Here is a 17,932-nt window from a genome sequence, read left to right as displayed (position 1 = left end):
TGTTGTGACGCGTCAGATGACTCACTCTCACTATCCTCCCCAGAAGAATACTCCACCATCTCTACACCTTTTTCATCTTCAATTGATTTATCAAACTCTACCTTTCTCTTAGAATTAGACCCTTCACCACCCCTTAAATTCTTCATTTTACTCCTCGGTATTTTGAAAACATCCGCTTCCTTTTCCATTATTTCAATCTCCTCTTGACTTCCAATTTCATTTTCCAGCACCACCTCAGCGACGGCAGTCGCAATCCCACCTACTGTTTCCCCTCCCTTTTTGTTCTGATCTACCACAATTGCCCCCGTATCCACACTGCCTTCCTCTCCTGCTTTTCCAACCACATCTGCCCACCTTCTCTCTTCTCCTGCACCCGTAGTATTTTCAGCCCTTCGCGGTGTTGCGTTATTTGCACTCGCACTAAAACTACTACCAGGCTCAGCGCGCTCATTGTCGGGACAACTACGCACCAAATGCCCCTCTCTTCCACATCCAAAGCATTTCATTGATTCAGTAGATGCATAGAAGACATAATCAAATCCATCAATCTTAAAGCTAAACGCTAAATTCAGTTCATCTCCTTCCTTTTTTAAAATCATATGCACTTGTCTCCTATGAGACACGACATGTTTCAACAACGGAGATTTGCATCCAAAAAGAACCTTCTTTATTGTAGATACTATTTGACCATGGCGAGATAACCTCGCTCTAACACTTCATCTCTAACAAATGGTGGCACGTTAGAAAGCATAACTTTCTTCGCAGGATTCATAAGCAGAAATACCGGCGTCTGTGTTTCCCGCAACACAACACCCCTCTCAACTATTTTATTCACCTTTTCAATTGAATCTAAGAATATCACTACAGCACTATTCATCCTTGAGGCTGATTTGATGCTATCATACCCAATGATAGCACCCACAGCCAAGCTACATTCTTCCACTGAACACCCGGCCGCAGCAGGAATCTTTACTCCATGCCTCCGACTAAGTTTTTCAAACTCTTCATTTCCACGAGTGGCCATAGCAACCAGCCCCACCCGCTGATTGTGCCCTCGCGAAAAACCAACCGCAAAGCAAAGATCCCACCACCCCTATACATGCTTATTGATAGTTTAAACAAGATACCCTTAAAACAACTAAACTAATCAATATATATATATATATACATACCAACCCCCAATAGAGTGAAAAGAAATTCCATTCGCACTCACAATCACTCCTGCTTGACGACTCACTCCCAGCATGCACTCCCAGCATGCACTCCGATAAGAACGAGAGAGAGAGAGAGAGAGAGAGAGAGAGCGAGAGAGAGAGAGAGAAGATATAAAGAGAGAGAATAAGCTGAGGGGATATACAGTAGAATATAGAATAAGGAGAACACCAACAGCTAGACCAGAACTTCCTGTACAGTACAGCACCTGTAAATAGATATGCTGAGTGTTTTACCTGTTGACAAATGGCTAGCGGGTTAAGAGTGTTGAGCCAGTAACAGAAAGGTCACTGGTTTGAATCCCTGGCAAGGTGGAAAAATCTGCCGTTTTCCCCTTGAGCAAGGCAGTCAACCCCCAACATGGGCACTGATGATGTGGACATTGATTAAAGCACCCCCGCACCTCTCTGATTGGGTTAAATGCGGAAGACACATTTCAGTTGAGTGCATTCAATTGTGCAACTGACTAGGTATCCCCTTTCCCTTCTCTATTGCTGCTGTTTGTTTCAAGCTGTTAGCCCAGTAAGGCAGGCAGGTACTTGTTAGCACCATTAGCAAGATGAAGTGATGAAGCGCCCTGCTCACCTCTCCAATCTCTCCAACTCTCCTCCCTAGCTCTCCTTCTCATCTCCCCATCTCCCACCTCTCCTCTCTAGGAAAAACAAACATATGCCTCTTGAGGAAAGACCATGAGACAGGTGGAGAGAGAAAGATAGAAAGAAATAAAGAAAGAGAGAGAGAGACAGAGAGAGAATGAATGAGTGAGTGAAAGAGAGGTGAGAGAGAGGCTTGCCACTGCTTCCTGCAATTTTGTCATTAAGGCAATTACTGTCATCAGACACTAGCTCGAACGACTCAGATAGGAGCTAATCGTTGCCATTTTATATTGGAGGTTGCATTCAAGAATGCTAATGGCATAGAAATCAGGTTGTGATGCATTTCATTCATGTAAATTTGATTAAGGTTCAACTTATAATCGGTTAGTCTGATGTATAGTAATTATAGATGACTTTAGTCGCATCTGGCACTGAGCTAGATGGACCCATGGACTGCATCCGGAATTCCCTAGGTAGTGCATTACTTTTGACCAAAACCCAATGGTCCCTGGTCAAAAGTAGTGTGCTTTATAGTAAATATGGACCCATTTCAGAAGCAGCCAGTAGCTCACCCAGGAGAGAAACAGGACTGATGCCGGCAGAATGATGAAGGCAGACGTGAAGGTTATCTGCCACTTGTCAACAGGTTCTAAACAAGGTTCTTTTAGGAACTCATCTCACATAATCAGACTGGGAGATGCATTAATCAGGGATATGAACACATGCTGATATGAGCCTCATACCTTTCATTAGATCCTCTCATATCCCTTACCAATGTAATGAATTTGTTTAAAGCCAATCAAAATATCAGTTATGGAACTATTATGAAATGTATCCCTGGGAATATGCTGTCTGGAGTTTTCAAAGTCATTTGGGTATTTTGTGTTGTCCTTGGTCCTCATAACTTCCTACCCTGTTTCCTCTCCTCTATCGCCTCTTCTCTCATCTCCTCTCCTTTTCTCTTCTCTCTTCCTCTCTTCATCTGTCCATTCTGTTTGTCCTCTCCTGGCTGGAATGAGATTTCACCCCTCATCTCTAAATATTTAATTTATTGAATACATTATTACATTTTCTAAATGATCCATGGTCATCAGCTCAGCAATTCATTCAACCTGCTAAATGATTTAACGCCCAGAGGCAGTTACAGGAAATGCAAAAATATGTACAGTATATATCTTCATTGTCATATATTTGACATGTTTAACTAATGTGAGTTAGGAATTTATGTGGATCACAGATATATGATGTAATTTGATTGGCTGTGATGTGATTGGTTCTGTGCCTGTAGGTTTCCTGAACATCCAGTCATGGCCAGAGAACATGACAGACCTGAGTGTCTTCTCCAATCTGGCAACCATAGGAGGCAGAGCTCTATACAGGTAAGAACCTACAGTACATTACTACAGTATATTAGTACAGTACATTACTATAGTACATTACTACAGTACGGACCTGAGGATCTGGCAACCACAGGATGGAGAGCACTGAACAGGTAGGTCTGGAGCACAGAGCCCTGGGGAACACCTCTCACACATACTCTACAGTACCTCATTATTGTACCATACTTTGAGGTGTGTTAAGAATGTTGCATTATTTTAACAGGAGCTAGTGATTTACCATTAGGTTGTGTACAGTCAGTCTGGCATATAAGAATGGCTGTAATGTTGTTGTTCCTTTGAGATCCCATCAGAACAACCCCATAGCTTTCCAACTGGGTATATATAGTCAGCTAATTTGATAGACGGAATGTCGTCAAAATTGATCATGTAACATGCCAGAGCTTCCCTATGACTCCCACGCCTGCACACACACACACACACACACACACACACACACACACACACACACACACACACACACACACACACACACACACACACACACACACACACACACACACACACATAGATCTGGCTCCCACGGCTGTACACACACACACACACACACACACACACACATAGATCTGGCTCCCACGCCTGCACACACACACACACACACACATAGATCTGGCTCCCACACCTGCACACACACACACACACACACACACACACACATAGATCTGGCTCCCACGCCTGCACACACACACACACACACACACACACACACACACACACACACACACACACACACACACACACACACACACACACACACATAGACATGGCTCCCACGCCTGCACATACACACACACACATAGATCTGGCTCCCACGGCTGTACACACACACACACACACACACACATAGATCTGGCTCCCACGCCTGCACACACACACACACACACACACACACACACACACACACACACACACACACATAGATCTGGCTCCCACGCCTGCACACACACACACACACACACACAAACACACACACACACACATAGATCTGGCTCCCACGGCTGTAAACTCTCATTACCTTGATCTGTTAGCACTATGACAGCCATTATCCATTGCCATGCATGCAGGCAGACCCAAAGCACAGAACGTCAGTGACACATGTACGCAGATACACATGCATACACACACACACATAGACACCCCATGGGAACACTACACTACAATCAAATCAAATTGTATTGGTCACATACGCATATTTATCACACCGAATCAGCGTATTCGTCAATGTTGTTGTCTGACGCAATACGAAACATCTCCCAGTCCACGTGATGGAAGCAGTCTTGGAGTGTGGAGTCAGCTTGGTCAGACCAGCGTTGGACAGACCTCAGCGTGGGAGCTTCTTGTTTTAGTTTCTGTCTGTAGGCAGGGATCAACAAAATGGAGTCGTGGTCAGCTTTTCCGAAAGGGGGGCGGGGCAGGGCCTTATATGCGTCGCGGAAGTTAGAGTAACAATGATCCAGGGTCTTTCCACCCCTGGTTGCGCAATTGATATGCTGATAAAATTTAGGGAGTCTTGTTTTCAGATTAGCCTTGTTAAAATCCCCAGCTACAATGAATGCAGCCTCCGGATAAATCGTTTCCAGTTTGCAGAGAGTTAAATAAAGTTTGTTCAGAGCCATCGATGTGTCTGCTTGGGGGATATATACGGCTGTGATTATAATCAAAGAGAATTCTCTTGGTAGATAATGCGGTCTACATTTGATTGTGAGGAATTCTAAATCAGGTGAACAGAAGGATTTGAGTTCCTGTATGTTTCTTTCATCACACCATGTCACGTTGGCCATAAGGCATACGCCCCCGCCCCTCTTCTTACCAGAAAGATGTTCGTTTCTGTTGGCGCGATGCGTGGAGAAACCCGCTGGCTGCACCGCTTCGGATTGCGTCTCTCCAGTGAGCCATGTTTCCGTGAAGCAGAGAACGTTACAGTCTCTGATGTCCCTCTGGAATGCTACCCTTGCTCGGATTTCATCAACCTTGTTGTCAAGAGACTGGACATTGGCAAGAAGAATGCTAGGGAGTGGTGCACGATGTGCCCGTCTCCGGAGTCTGACCAGAAGACCGCTTCGTTTCCCTCTTTTTCAGAGTCGTTTTTGGGTCGCTGCATGTAATCCGCTTCGTTACACTGGTTGTAAGGCAGAACACAGGATCCGCATCGCGAAAAACATATTCTTGGTCGTACTGATGGTGAGTTGACGCTGATCTTATATTCAGTAGTTCTTCTCGGCTGTATGTAATGAAACCTAAGATGACCTGGGGTACTAGTGTAAGAAATAACACGTAAAAAAAACAAAAAACTGCATAGTTTCCTAGGAACGCGAAGCGAGGCGGCCATCTCTGTCGGCGCCGGAAGTACATGAGTTCATGAGTTCATTAGAACGTGCGTTGAAGATGTCGTTCCCATAGCAACGATTAAAACATTCCCTAACCAGAAACCGTGGATTGATGGCAGCATTCGTGTGAAACTGAAGGCACGAACCACTGCTTTTAATCAGGGCAAGGTGTCTGGTGACATGACTGAATACAAACAGTGCAGCTATTCCCTCCGCAAGGCTATCAAACAAGCTAAGCGCCAGTACAGAGACAAAGTAGAATCTCAATTCAACGGCTCAGACGCAAGAAATGTGGCATGTGGCAGGGTCTACAGTCAATCACGGACTACAGGAAGAAACCCAGCCCAGTCACGGACCAGGATGTCTTGCTCCCAGGCAGACTAAATAACTTTTTGCCCGCTTTGAGGACAATACAGTGCCACTGACATGGCCTGCAACGAAAACATGCGGTCTCTCCTTCACTGCAGCCGAAGTGAGTAAGACATTTAGACGTGTTAACCCTCGCAAGGCTGCAGGCCCAGACGGCATCCCCAGCCGCGCCCTCAGAGCATGCGCAGACCAGCTGGTGTGTTAACGGACATATTCAATCAATCCCTATACCAGTCTGCTGTTCCCACATGCTTCAAGAGGGCCACCATTGTTCCTGTTCCCAAGAAAGCTAAGGTAACTGAGCTAAACGACTACCGCCCGTAGCACTCACATCCGTCATCATGAAGTGCTTTGAGAGACTAGTCAAGGACCATATCACCTCCACCCTACCTGACACCCTTGACCCACTCCAATTTGCTTACCGCCCAAATAGGTCCACAGACGATGCAATCTCAACCACACTGCACACTGCCCTAACCCATCTGGACAAGAGGAATACCTATGTGAGAATGCTGTTCATCGACTACAGCTCGGCATTCAACACCATAGTACCCTCCAAGCTCGTCATCAAGCTCGAGACCCTGGGTCTCGACCCCGCCCTGTGCAACTGGGTACTGGACTTCCTGACGGGCCGCCCCCAGGTGGTGAGGGTAGGCAACAACATCTCCTCCCCGCTGATCCTCAACACTGGGGCCCCACAAGGGTGCGTTCTGAGCCCTCTCCTGTACTCCCTGTTCACCCACGACTGCGTGGCCATGCACGCCTCCAACTCAATCATCAAGTTTGCGGACGACACAACAGTGGTAGGCTTGATTACCAATAACGACGAGACGGCCTACAGGGAGGAGGTGAGGGCCCTCGGAGTGTGGTGTCAGGAAAATAACCTCACACTCAACGTCAACAAAACTAAGGAGATGATTGTGGACTTCAGGAAACAGCAGAGGGAACACCCCCATCCACATCGATGGAACAGTAGTGGAGAGGGTAGCAAGTTTTAAGTTCCTCGGCATACACATCACAGACAAACTGAATTGGTCCACTCACACAGACAGCATCGTGAGGAAGGCGCAGCAGCGCCTCTTCAACCTCAGGAGGCTGAAGAAATTCGGCTTGTCACCAAAAGCACTCGCAAACTTCTACAGATGCACAATCGAGAGCATCCTGGCGGGCTGTATCACCGCCTGGTATGGCAACTGCACCGCCCTCAACCGTAAGGCTCTCCAGAGGGTAGTGAGGTCTGCACAACGCATCACCGGGGGCAAACTACCTGCCCTCCAGGACACCTACACCACCCGATGCTACAGGAAGGCCATAAAGATCATCAAGGACATCAACCACCCGAGCCACTGCCTGTTCACCCCGCTGTCATCCAGAAGGCGAGGTCAGTACAGGTGCATCAAAGCTGGGACCGAGAGACTGAAAAACAGCTTCTATCTCAAGGCCATCAGACTGTTAAACAGCCACCACTAACATTGAGTGGCTACTGCCAACACACTGTCAATGACACTGACTCTACTCCAGCCAATTTAATCATGGGAATTGATGGGAAATGATGTAAATATATCACTAGCCACTTTAAACAATGCTACCTTATATAATGTTACTTACCCTACATTATTCATCTCATATGCATACGTAGATACTGTACTCTATATCATCGACTGCATCCTTATGTAATACATGTATCACTAGCCACTTTAACTATGCCACTTGGTTTACATACTCATCTCATATGTATATACTGTACTCGATATCATCTACTGTATCTTGCCTATGCTGCTCTGTACCATCACTCATTCATATATCCTTATGTACATATTCTTTATCCCCTTACACTGTGTATGAGACAGTTTTTTTGGAATTGTTAGTTAGATTACTTGTTCGTTATTACTGCATTGTCGGAACTAGAAGCACAAGCATTTCGCTACACTCGCATTAACATCTGCTAACCATGTGTATGTGACAAATAAAATTTGATTTGATTTGATTTGATTTGATTTATTGCGGGTGCAGCAAAATCCTTGTGTTACTAGTTCCAATTAATATCTAACAATTCACAACAATACACACAAATCTAAAGTAAAATAATGGAATTAAGAACTAAATATTAGGACAAACAACGTCAGAGTGGCTTTGACTAAAATACAGTAGAATAGAATACAGTATATACATATGAACTGAGTAAAGCAGTATGTTAACATTATTAGTGACTAGTGTTTCAGAGTACAGCAGTCACTTTAATCATGTTTACAGCAGTGGAGAGCCGGCAAGTCCATGAGGGCAGATTCACTGTGGGTTGAGAACCATTAGGATAGGTGATGATTTGCTTTGGTGACATTAACTAACTAGCTAGCAGTTTATTTTCAAGATATTACTGCCGTTAACATCATTATACGCTATTAGAGCTTACAGTAGACATAGCAGCTTATGTTAGCAAGCAGAGAGAGTGGGTGTGAGAATGACATGTTAACAATTTAAAGTAAACACACACACACTCACACACATCGTGGCCTATCACTAAGTGGAGAGCTGTATTCTTGTTAGTCTGAGTGCCTCTGTACACTCCCTACTCCCTCTCTTCAAGGCTCTTTCTGGGACGTAAAGACCCTTTCAGAGAGAAGGAGAGAGAGAAGGGAGAGAGAGGTAGAGTGCCTTTGCTCTCTATCTGTAGGAGCATGCTGTGCGCATCACAGGGATTGAAGACACTGTCAAAGATCACTGTTTTGCTTTGTAAAGATTTACAGAGCCGTGTCAGTTGGTTTGCTAACAGTCTAACACACTCTCCATGCAGGAATAACATCATCTGTGTATTAACTTGGAATGAATCTATTTTCTTATTACCCACCTGTGTTTATTTTCTCTCTCTGACCTTTCTCTTTACATCTCTACCTTATTCTGTCTGTCTCACTCTCTCTCTGACCTTTCTCTTTCCATCTCAAACTTATTCTGTCTGTTTCTCTTTCCATCTCTACCTTATTATGTCTGTTTCTCTTTCCATCTCTACCTTATTCTGTCTGTCTCACTCTCTCTCTGACCTTTCTCTTTCCATATCTACCTTATTCTGTCTGTTTCTCTTTCCATCTCTACCTTATTCTGTCTGTCTCACTCTCTCTCTGACCTTTCTCTTTCCATCTCTACCTTATTCTGTCTGTTTCTCTTTCCATCTCTACCTTATTCTGTCTGTTTCTCTTTCCATCTCTACCTTATTCTGTCTGTTTCTCTTTCCATCTCTACCTTATTCTGTCTGTTTCTCTTTCCATATCTACCTTATTCTGTCTGTTTCTCTTTCCATCTCTACCTTATTCTGTCTGTTTCTCTTTCCATCTCTACCTTATTCTGTCTGTTTCTCTTTCCATCTCTACCTTATTCTGTCTGTTTCTCTTTCCATCTCTACCTTATTCTGTCTGTTTCTCTTTCCATCTCTACCTTATTCTGTCTGTTTCTCTTTCCATCTCTAACTTATTCTGTCTGTCTCACTCTCTCTCTGACCTTTCTCTTTCCATCTCTACCTTATTCTGTCTGTCTCACTCTCTCTCTGACCTTTCTCTTTCCATATCTACCTTATTCTGTCTGTTTCTCTTTCCATCTCTACCTTATTCTGTCTGTCTCACTCTCTCTCTGACCTTTCTCTTTCCATCTCTACCTTATTCTGTCTGTTTCTCTTTCTTTCTCCTCACCCCTTTCTGTCTGTCTCACTCTCTGTCTGGTCTTTTTCAACTTCTCTCACCCTTGTTTACTCCTCCTCCATCTTATCTCTCACACCATTCTCTTTCTCTAATGCCTCTCTCTTTCTTCCATCTTCCCTCTCTCCCCTACTCCCTTTCCCCTCTCCTCTCCCCCTCTCTCCCCTACTCCCTTTCCCCTCTCCTCTCCCAGTGGTATCTCTCTCCTTGTGTTGAAGCAGCAGTGGATCTCGTCCCTCCAGCTCCAGTCCCTGAATGAGATCAGTGCTGGTAATGTGTACATCACCAATAACAGTCAGCTGTGCTACTACAACACCGTCAACTGGACCGGCCTGTTCAGAGCCAACAACCAGAAGGTCCTCATACGCAACAACAGAGACCCTAAAGAGTGTAGTGAGTCACACGCACGCGCACACACACACACACACACACACACACACACACCACACAGGCGCGTACACACAAATACAGGCGCTTACACACACACACACACACAGGCGCTTACACGCACACACACACACACACACACACACACACACAGGTGTGTACACACACACACACAGGCGCGTACACACACACAGGCGCGTACACACACACACAGGCGCTACACACACACACACACACACACGCACACACACACGCACACACACGCACACACGCACACACACACACAGGCGCGTACACACACACAGGCGCTTACACACACACACGCACAAGCGCACACACACACACACACACACACACAAACACAGGCGCTTACACACACACAAACATAGAGGTACACACACACGCACGTGCATACATACAAACACATGCCCACACAAATGCACGCACACAAGCCTGTGTATACACAAACATACACACACACTCAACTAATTTCTGTCCTAACCCAACTTAGATCTGGACGCTGTTTCTGATACTGTTTGTCAACATTGTACAGTCAAATCTTGTAAAGAGCTACAATTATTATAGAGTGCGGTGTAATTGGACTCATGAGAGAATTCAGTTACCACTGGTTCCTCTCCTACCACTCTCTCAGTCTTAGGCATTCATGTATTAATGTAAATCAGTTACAGGTAGTGGTTAGAGCATTGGGCCAGTAACCGGAAGGTTGCTGGATCGAATACCCCGAGCTGGGTTAAATGCAGAAGACACATTTCAGTTGAATACAATCAGTTGGACAACTGACTAGGTATCTCTCTTCTCCTCACTCCTCTCTCCTCACTCTTCTCCTCTTCTTCTTCCTCCTCTCTTCTCCTCACTCCTCTTCTCCTCTTCTCCTCACTCCTCTTCTCCTCTTCTACTCACTTCTCTTCTCCTCACTCTTCTCCTCTTCTTCTTCCTCCTCTCTTCTCCTCACTCCTCTTCTTCTCTTCTCCTCACTCCTCTCTCCCTCACTCTTCTCCTCTTCTTCTTCCTCCTCTCTTCTCCTCACTCCTCTTCTCCTCTTCTCCTCACTCCTCTTCTCCTCTTCTACTCACTTCTCTTCTCCTCACTCTTCTCCTCTTCTTCTTCCTCCTCTCTTCTCCTCACTCCTCTTCTCCTCACTCCTATTCTCCTCTTCTCCTCACTCCTCTTCTCACTCCTCTTCTCCTCTTCTTCTTCCTCCTCTCTTCTCCTCACTCCTCTTCTCCTCACTCCTCTTCTCCTCACTCCTCTTCTCACTCCTCTTCTCCTCTTCTCCTCACTCCTCTTCTTCTCACTCCTCTTCTCACTCCTCTTCTCACTCCTCTTCTCTTCTCCTCAACCCTCTTCTCACTCCTCTTCTCCTCTTCTTCTTCCTCCTCTCTTCTCCTCACTCCTCTTCTCCTCTTCTCCTCACTCCTCTTCTCCTCTTCTACTCACTTCTCTTCTCCTCACTCTTCTCCTCTTCTTCTTCCTCCTCTCTTCTCCTCACTCCTCTTCTCCTCACTCCTATTCTCCTCTTCTCCTCACTCCTCTTCTCACTCCTCTTCTCCTCTTCTCCTCTTCTTCTTCCTCCTCTCTTCTCCTCACTCCTCTTCTCCTCACTCCTCTTCTCACTCCTCTTCTCCTCTTTTCTTCCTCCTCTCTTCTCCTCACTCCTCTTCTCCTCACTCCTCTTCTCACTCCTCTTCTCCTCTTCTCCTCACTCCTCTTCTCACTCCTCTTCTCCTCTTCTTCTTCCTCCTCTCTTCTCCTCACTCCTCTTCTCCTTCCTCTTCTCCTCTTCTCCTCTTCTCTTCTCCTCATTCCACTTCTCCTCACTCCTCTTCTCACTCCTCTTCTCCTCTTCTCTTCTCCTCTTCTACTCACTCCTCTTCTCCTCACTCCTCTTCTCACTCCTCTTCTCCTCTTCTCCTCACTCCTCTTCTCCTCTTCTCACTCCTCTTCTCACTCCCTCTTCTCCTCTTCTTCTTCCTCCTCTCTTCTCCTCACTTCTCTTCTCCTCACTCTTCTCCTCTTCTTCTTCCTCCTCTCTTCTCCTCACTCCTCTTCTCCTCACTCCTCTTCTCACTCCTCTTCTCCTCACTCCTCAATCCTCTTCTCACTCCTCTTCTCACTCCTCTTCTCACTCCTCTTCTCTTCTCCTCACTCCTCTTCTCACTCCTCTTCTCCTCTTCTTCTTCCTCCTCTCTTCTCCTCACTCCTCTTCTCCTTCCTCTTCTCCTCTTCTCCTCATTCCACTTCTCCTCACTCCTCTTCTCCTCTTCTCTTCTCCTCTTCTCCTCTTCTACTCACTCCTCTTCTCCTCACTCCTCTTCTCACTCCTCTTCTCCTCTTCTCCTCACTCCTCTTCTCCTCTTCTCACTCCTCTTCTCACTCCTCTTCTCCTCTTCTTCTTTCTCCTCTCTTCTCCTCACTTCTCTTCTCCTCACTCTTCTCCTCTTCTTCTTCCTCCTCTCTTCTCCTCACTCCTCTTCTCCTCACTCCTCTTCTCCTCACTCCTCTTCTCCTCACTCCTCTTCTCCTCTTCTCCTCACTCCTCTTCTCCTCTTCTTCTTCCTCCTCTCTTCTCCTCACTCCTCTTCTCACTCCTCTTCTCCTCATTCCTCTTCTCCTCACTCCTCTTCTCACTCCTCTTCTCCTCTTCTCCTCACTCCTCTTCTCACTCCTCTTCTCCTCATTCCTCTTCTCACTCCTCTTCTCACTCCTCTTCTCACTCCTCTTCTCCTCTTCTCCTCACTCCTCTTCTCACTCCTCTTCTCCTCTTCTTCTTCCTCCTCTCTTCTCCTCACTCCTCTTCTCCTTCCTCTTCTCCTCTTCTCATCTTCTCTTCTCCTCATTCCACTTCTCCTCACTCCTCTTCTCACTCCTCTTCTCCTCTTCTCTTCTCCTCTTCTCCTCTTCTACTCACTTCTCTTCTACTCACTCCTCTTCCCCTCTTCTCTTCTACTCACTCCTCTTCTCCTCTTCTACTCACTCCTCTTCTCCTCTTCTTTTCTTCTCCTCTTCTACTCACTCCTCCTCCCCTCTTCTCCTCTTCTCCTCTTCTCCTCACTCCTCTTCTACTCTTCAACTCTTCTACTCACTCTTCTTCCCCGCTTCTCTTCCCCTCTTCTCCTCTTCCCCTCTTCTCCTCACTCCTCTTCTCCTCTTCTCCTCACTCCTCTTCTCCTCTTCTACTCACTCCTCTTCCCCTCTTCTCCTCTTCTCCTTACTCGTCTTCTCCTCTTCCCCTCTTCTCCTCTTCCTCACTTCTCCTCTTTTCCTCTTCCCCTCTTCTCCTCTTCCTCACTTCTCCTCTTTTCCTCTTACCCTCTTCTCCTCTTCCTATCTTCTCCTCTTCCCCTCTCCCTCTCTTCTCCTCTTCCTCACTTCTCCTCTTTTCCTCTTCCCCTCTTCTCCTCTTCCTCACTTCTCCTCTTCCTCTCCCTCTCTTCTCCTCTTCCCCTCTCCCTCTCTTCTCCTCTTCCTCACTCCCTCTCTTCTCATCTTCCTATCTTCTCCTCTTTCCCTCTCTTCTCCTCTTCCTCTCTTCTCCTCAACCCCTCTTCTCCTTTTCGTCTCTTCTCTCCTCAACAGTCTTCAGGTGTCACACACTATTAGCTGGCTGACTTTGAGAAGTTGGACTGTCTATGAGTCAGACAGTTCTCCTTCACTGTGTGTTTGTGTTTGTGTGTGTGTGCGCGTGCAGGCGTGTTCCTGTGTGTTTGTGCGTGCTTGTGTGTGTGTGTGTTACCCTAGCCATAGCACAAGGTGGAAAGACAGGCTCTACCCCCCAGCTGCTACCTCCCTACTCATGAGGGTTTCTATGCAGGTTGTGTAGTCAACCTTTGATAAGGAGAAGAAAATAGAGACGGTAGCCTCGTGAAGTGTTCACCAAGCACACTCACTTTAATTACTACTTAGCTTATGGCCTTAATCCATACATAATGCACTACTTTAAGATGTACACTATAGTAATACAGTACACTATTTTAAGTAGTGCATTTTCTATGTACGTAATAGAGCGCCATTTGGGATGCAGCTTTACATCCACATGTTTAGGCCTCGTCTTCTCTTTATCCCTGAAAAAGGGGTATGAAATCAAATGGACCTGTGGTTCTTTCTTCTTCCTTTTCTCCTTATTTTTCATTCAGAAGTAGGATGTTTTGATGCATGATGGGTATTGTCTTCCGTTGACGTCGGCCCATTGTTGGAAGCCCTCTCTCGGCTCTGGTTACTTGGCTCGTTTGACAATCCCCTCCGGCGTCTCCGCGTTTCCCTGAAGATGGACCTGGCTCAGCGTTTGACATCAATAGAGTCCAAACTGTGTTTTCAATGGGAGTCAGAAACTTTGATGTCGGCATCTTTTTGATCCCATTGTGTACTGTATCGTTACAACTCTCTCTCTCTCTCTGCCCCTCTCTCTCTCTCTCTCTATCTCTGCCTCTCTCTCTCTCTCTCTATCTCTGCTCTCTCTCTCTCTCTCTCTCTGCCTCTCTCTCTCTCTCTGCCTCTCTCTCTCTCTCTCTCTCTGCCTCTCTCTGCTCTCTCTCTCTCTCTCTCTCTCTCTGCCTCTCTTTTCTCTCTCTGCCTCTCTCTCTGCCTCTCTCTCTCTCTGCCTCTCTTTCTCTCTCTGCCTCTCTCTCTCTCTCTCTGCCTCTCTCTCTCTCTCTCTCTCTCTCTCTCTCTCTCTCTCTCTGCCTCTCTTTCCCTCTCTGCCTCTCTCTGCCTCTCTCTCTCTCTCTCTCTGCCTCTCTTTCTCTGCCTGGTTGCCTACATCTTTGATGCACACAGTGAAGCACTGGAACTGGAACAGAAATGCTTTTGTTTCACACGAATAGCAATGCTTTCATGCCCTCTATTTTTTCTCCCTTCTCTCTCTCTCTCTCTCTCTTTCTCTCTGTCCGTCCCTCCCTCCCTCCCTCACTCATTCTCCCCCTCCTCTGTCGTGCGCATGCGCTTTTCATTTTCACATTTCTTAAGCATTCTGGACATGACACCAAAACACAGAATGCCCCCTGACTTACATTTGGCCTGAACCTCAAAGTCAGGGTGGAATGATTGTGACTGTAGCTCTGAGGGCTCTGTCTCTGGTGCCCAACAAACACATGCAGTCTCTTTATGCTTCTCCGGTGGGAGGGGAAGCCAGTACAGAGCCAGTGGCAGGGCAGAACAGAGGGGTGTAATGCTGAACTAGGCCAGGCCAGACAGCCTGTTGCTCTCTGTTGCTGTAGACCTGCCAGACAGCCTGTTGCTCTCTGTTGCTGTAGACCTGCCAGACAGCACATTCGGCCGCAAGGGGAATGGAAATCACTTCTGATATTTTGGCTACATCCCAAATGGTAGCATATTCGCTATGTAGTGCACTACTTTTGACCATTGTGCATAGGTCCCTGGTCAAAAGTAGCACACTGTATTGGGAATAGGGTGCCATCTGAGACACAACCGTTGTATGTGATAGTAGCCCCTCAGACCCTCAATGTTCTCACAATGTTCCCACAATGTTGGGTAACAATCTTAGAAACTAATCTGGAGTGTGGGCTGGCCAGCTCCTCCATTTGAACAGTCTGTGACGATAGTACCAACCATATATAAACGGAGCTGCAGAGGGACCTCACTCCTGGTATTATTATGCACAGATAGTAGGCTACTCATGCTGCAGTGGTATGGCATCCGTCCTCTCATATCAGTTGAGTACAAAGATCCTATTTCCTGCACAGAGGGGCGGTTGGACTTAAAGCCCCCCTCCCTCTCTCTCTCTCTTGTTTTCTTCATCATTTCATCATTTCACTAATGCTGAAAATAGATGATAGAGTTAAGGGCAAGTTTTCCACTTTCTGTCTTTGTTTTCCCCCCTTTTGTTTCCCCTTGTCTTATCGTTCGTCATCAGTGTTAGCTTGTACCTGGTGTTATTCAAGCTACTTTAGTACCCCGTCACTGTTTGGTCAGCACTATCATAATGGAAGAACACAGCTGGGTCCACATTCAGCTCCACAGTGTGTCTCCTCTCACAGACGTGTGTTGTGCATGTTTCTCCCTCTGTGCTGTAGATATGTGCTCTAAATTCACTATGCACTTCTAACTAAGGGCTTTGATATATATCTCCATGGTGGGTCTGGCTGCCATTACCTGTTCCAGATCACAGACAGAGAGACAATTAGCATTTGACCATGGATCCACCCTCCCTCAGATGGACAGAGAGGAGGACAGAGAGTTGAAACCTCTCTTTTACTAACTGGCCTTATATGAACACACACTCTATTGTTTGGTTCAGCCAACTGCTGGGTTACAAGCTTTAAAGCAGGGTTGGGTTATTGGTGCTGGGTTATTGGTGCTGGGTTATTGGTGCTGGGTTATTGGTGCTGGGTTATTGGTGCTGGGTTATTGGTGCTGAGTTATTGGTGCTGGGTTATTGGTGCTGGGTTATTGGTGCTGGCTTATTGGTGCTGGGTTATTGGTGCTGGGTTATTGGTGCTGGGTTATTGAGATATGAGGGTGGCAGGTAGCCTAGCAAATAACAGTGTTGGGCCAGTAATGGAAAAGTCACTGGTTTGAATGCACAAGCCAACTAAGTGAGAAGTCTGTAAATGTGCCCTTTGAGCAAGGCACTTAACCCTATTTGCTCTGAATAAGAGCGTCTAGGAAATTACTAAGATGTAAGAATAAAAAAAGGCCTTCTAGCCTTCTTTAGAGCTTAAGCAATTTCATCACTTCTGGGTTAGGGTTAGGGTTATGGTTAGGGTTATGGTTAGGGTTAGTCAATGGTTCCAACAATATTTTTCAGATAAAGTCAAACATTTATAAATACTGTCAGTGTCCAGTACCTAAACCTGTCATGCTACTGTGGATGGTGTTTGACCTTCTGTCTGACCCCTAACCCTAACCTGTATTCTTGTGTTTCTCAGCTACTGAGCAGATGGTGTGTGACCCTCTGTGTTCGGACGCTGGCTGCTGGGGGCCGGGACCAGACCAGTGCCTATCCTGTCGCTACTTTATTAGGGGACGCATCTGTGTGGACACCTGCAATCTCTATGAAGGGTGAGTTACAGGTGACAGTTTCAAACAATGAGAGATACTGTAGACTCTTGACAGTATAACACAATGACATTATGACAGTATCACTCTCAATATGCATGAAGATAAAGGCAAATACAGCCGTCAAACTAACAAATCTTTAACTTTTACCTCATTGTAAGTTATGACTTCTTTTGATGGCTTCTAGGTCTGAATTGTTTTGATATAGTGATTTTTTTCAGTACACTCTCAGAAATAAAGGTTTATATTTGTTCCTAAAGGGTTACAGCCGCTTGTCACTCGGGTGGGACCCTGTAAGGTCCTCTTTCATAGTTTTAGTTATAGGTCCAGTTATATTGTACCCCAAGTTCACACCTCAGATAGTACCATTCTCCACAGGTACAAAACCAGGCGTTTTCCTTTATATATATACGTACCACCACAGTAACAAAGACATTCATTCCATGTACTGAATATAGCACAAATGAACAGTTAAACTGGTACAACGCTTCCATTCACGGATGGGCAAAAACAAAACTGAAAACCACGCCCCCACTAAGCCACACCTCCAATATAATTTTCTAGTGTTCCTTGCCTTTTTGAGTGAATTGTGCTAGTGCGTTAGTGACAGAGACATGGTTGTAGAATTCATTCATTTTCAGTTATTTGGCCTTCACCAAGTGAGATACTAGATGTATATTATCATTAAAATGTAACTCTTTATGACCACACATATATTGTAAGGCCTTATTTTTAGGCCTAGCTTTACCCTAATACAGTTGTTACAGTAGTTAAATGTATGTTATCATTGTGTCGCATATTATTAATCAATCAACCAATGTACATGCAAAAACACAGATATTCCCAAAAAATCACACAAAAAATCTACCCGTGGTAGAGCATGCTGGACAATATGATAATAATAATAATGATGGTACAAATATTGT

General features: G+C 45.7%; 1 protein-coding gene across 1 annotated transcript in view; it reads left to right on the top strand.

The window, feature by feature from the left end:
* LOC112224855 (receptor tyrosine-protein kinase erbB-4-like) overlaps nt 1-17,932 on the top strand; it is a 275,238-nt gene that overhangs the window by 110,567 nt on the left and 146,739 nt on the right. The window contains exons 10-12 of the mRNA XM_042306366.1: nt 3,097-3,187; nt 9,778-9,977; nt 16,877-17,009. Of these exons, the coding sequence (XP_042162300.1) occupies nt 3,097-3,187; nt 9,778-9,977; nt 16,877-17,009 (424 nt within the window). The remainder of the gene's footprint in view (nt 1-3,096; nt 3,188-9,777; nt 9,978-16,876; nt 17,010-17,932) is intronic.

The sequence above is a fragment of the Oncorhynchus tshawytscha genome, linkage group LG26 (genome assembly GCF_018296145.1).
Source record: "Oncorhynchus tshawytscha isolate Ot180627B linkage group LG26, Otsh_v2.0, whole genome shotgun sequence".
NCBI lineage: Eukaryota > Metazoa > Chordata > Actinopteri > Salmoniformes > Salmonidae > Oncorhynchus > Oncorhynchus tshawytscha.
This window is presented reverse-complemented; position numbering and strand designations above follow the sequence as displayed.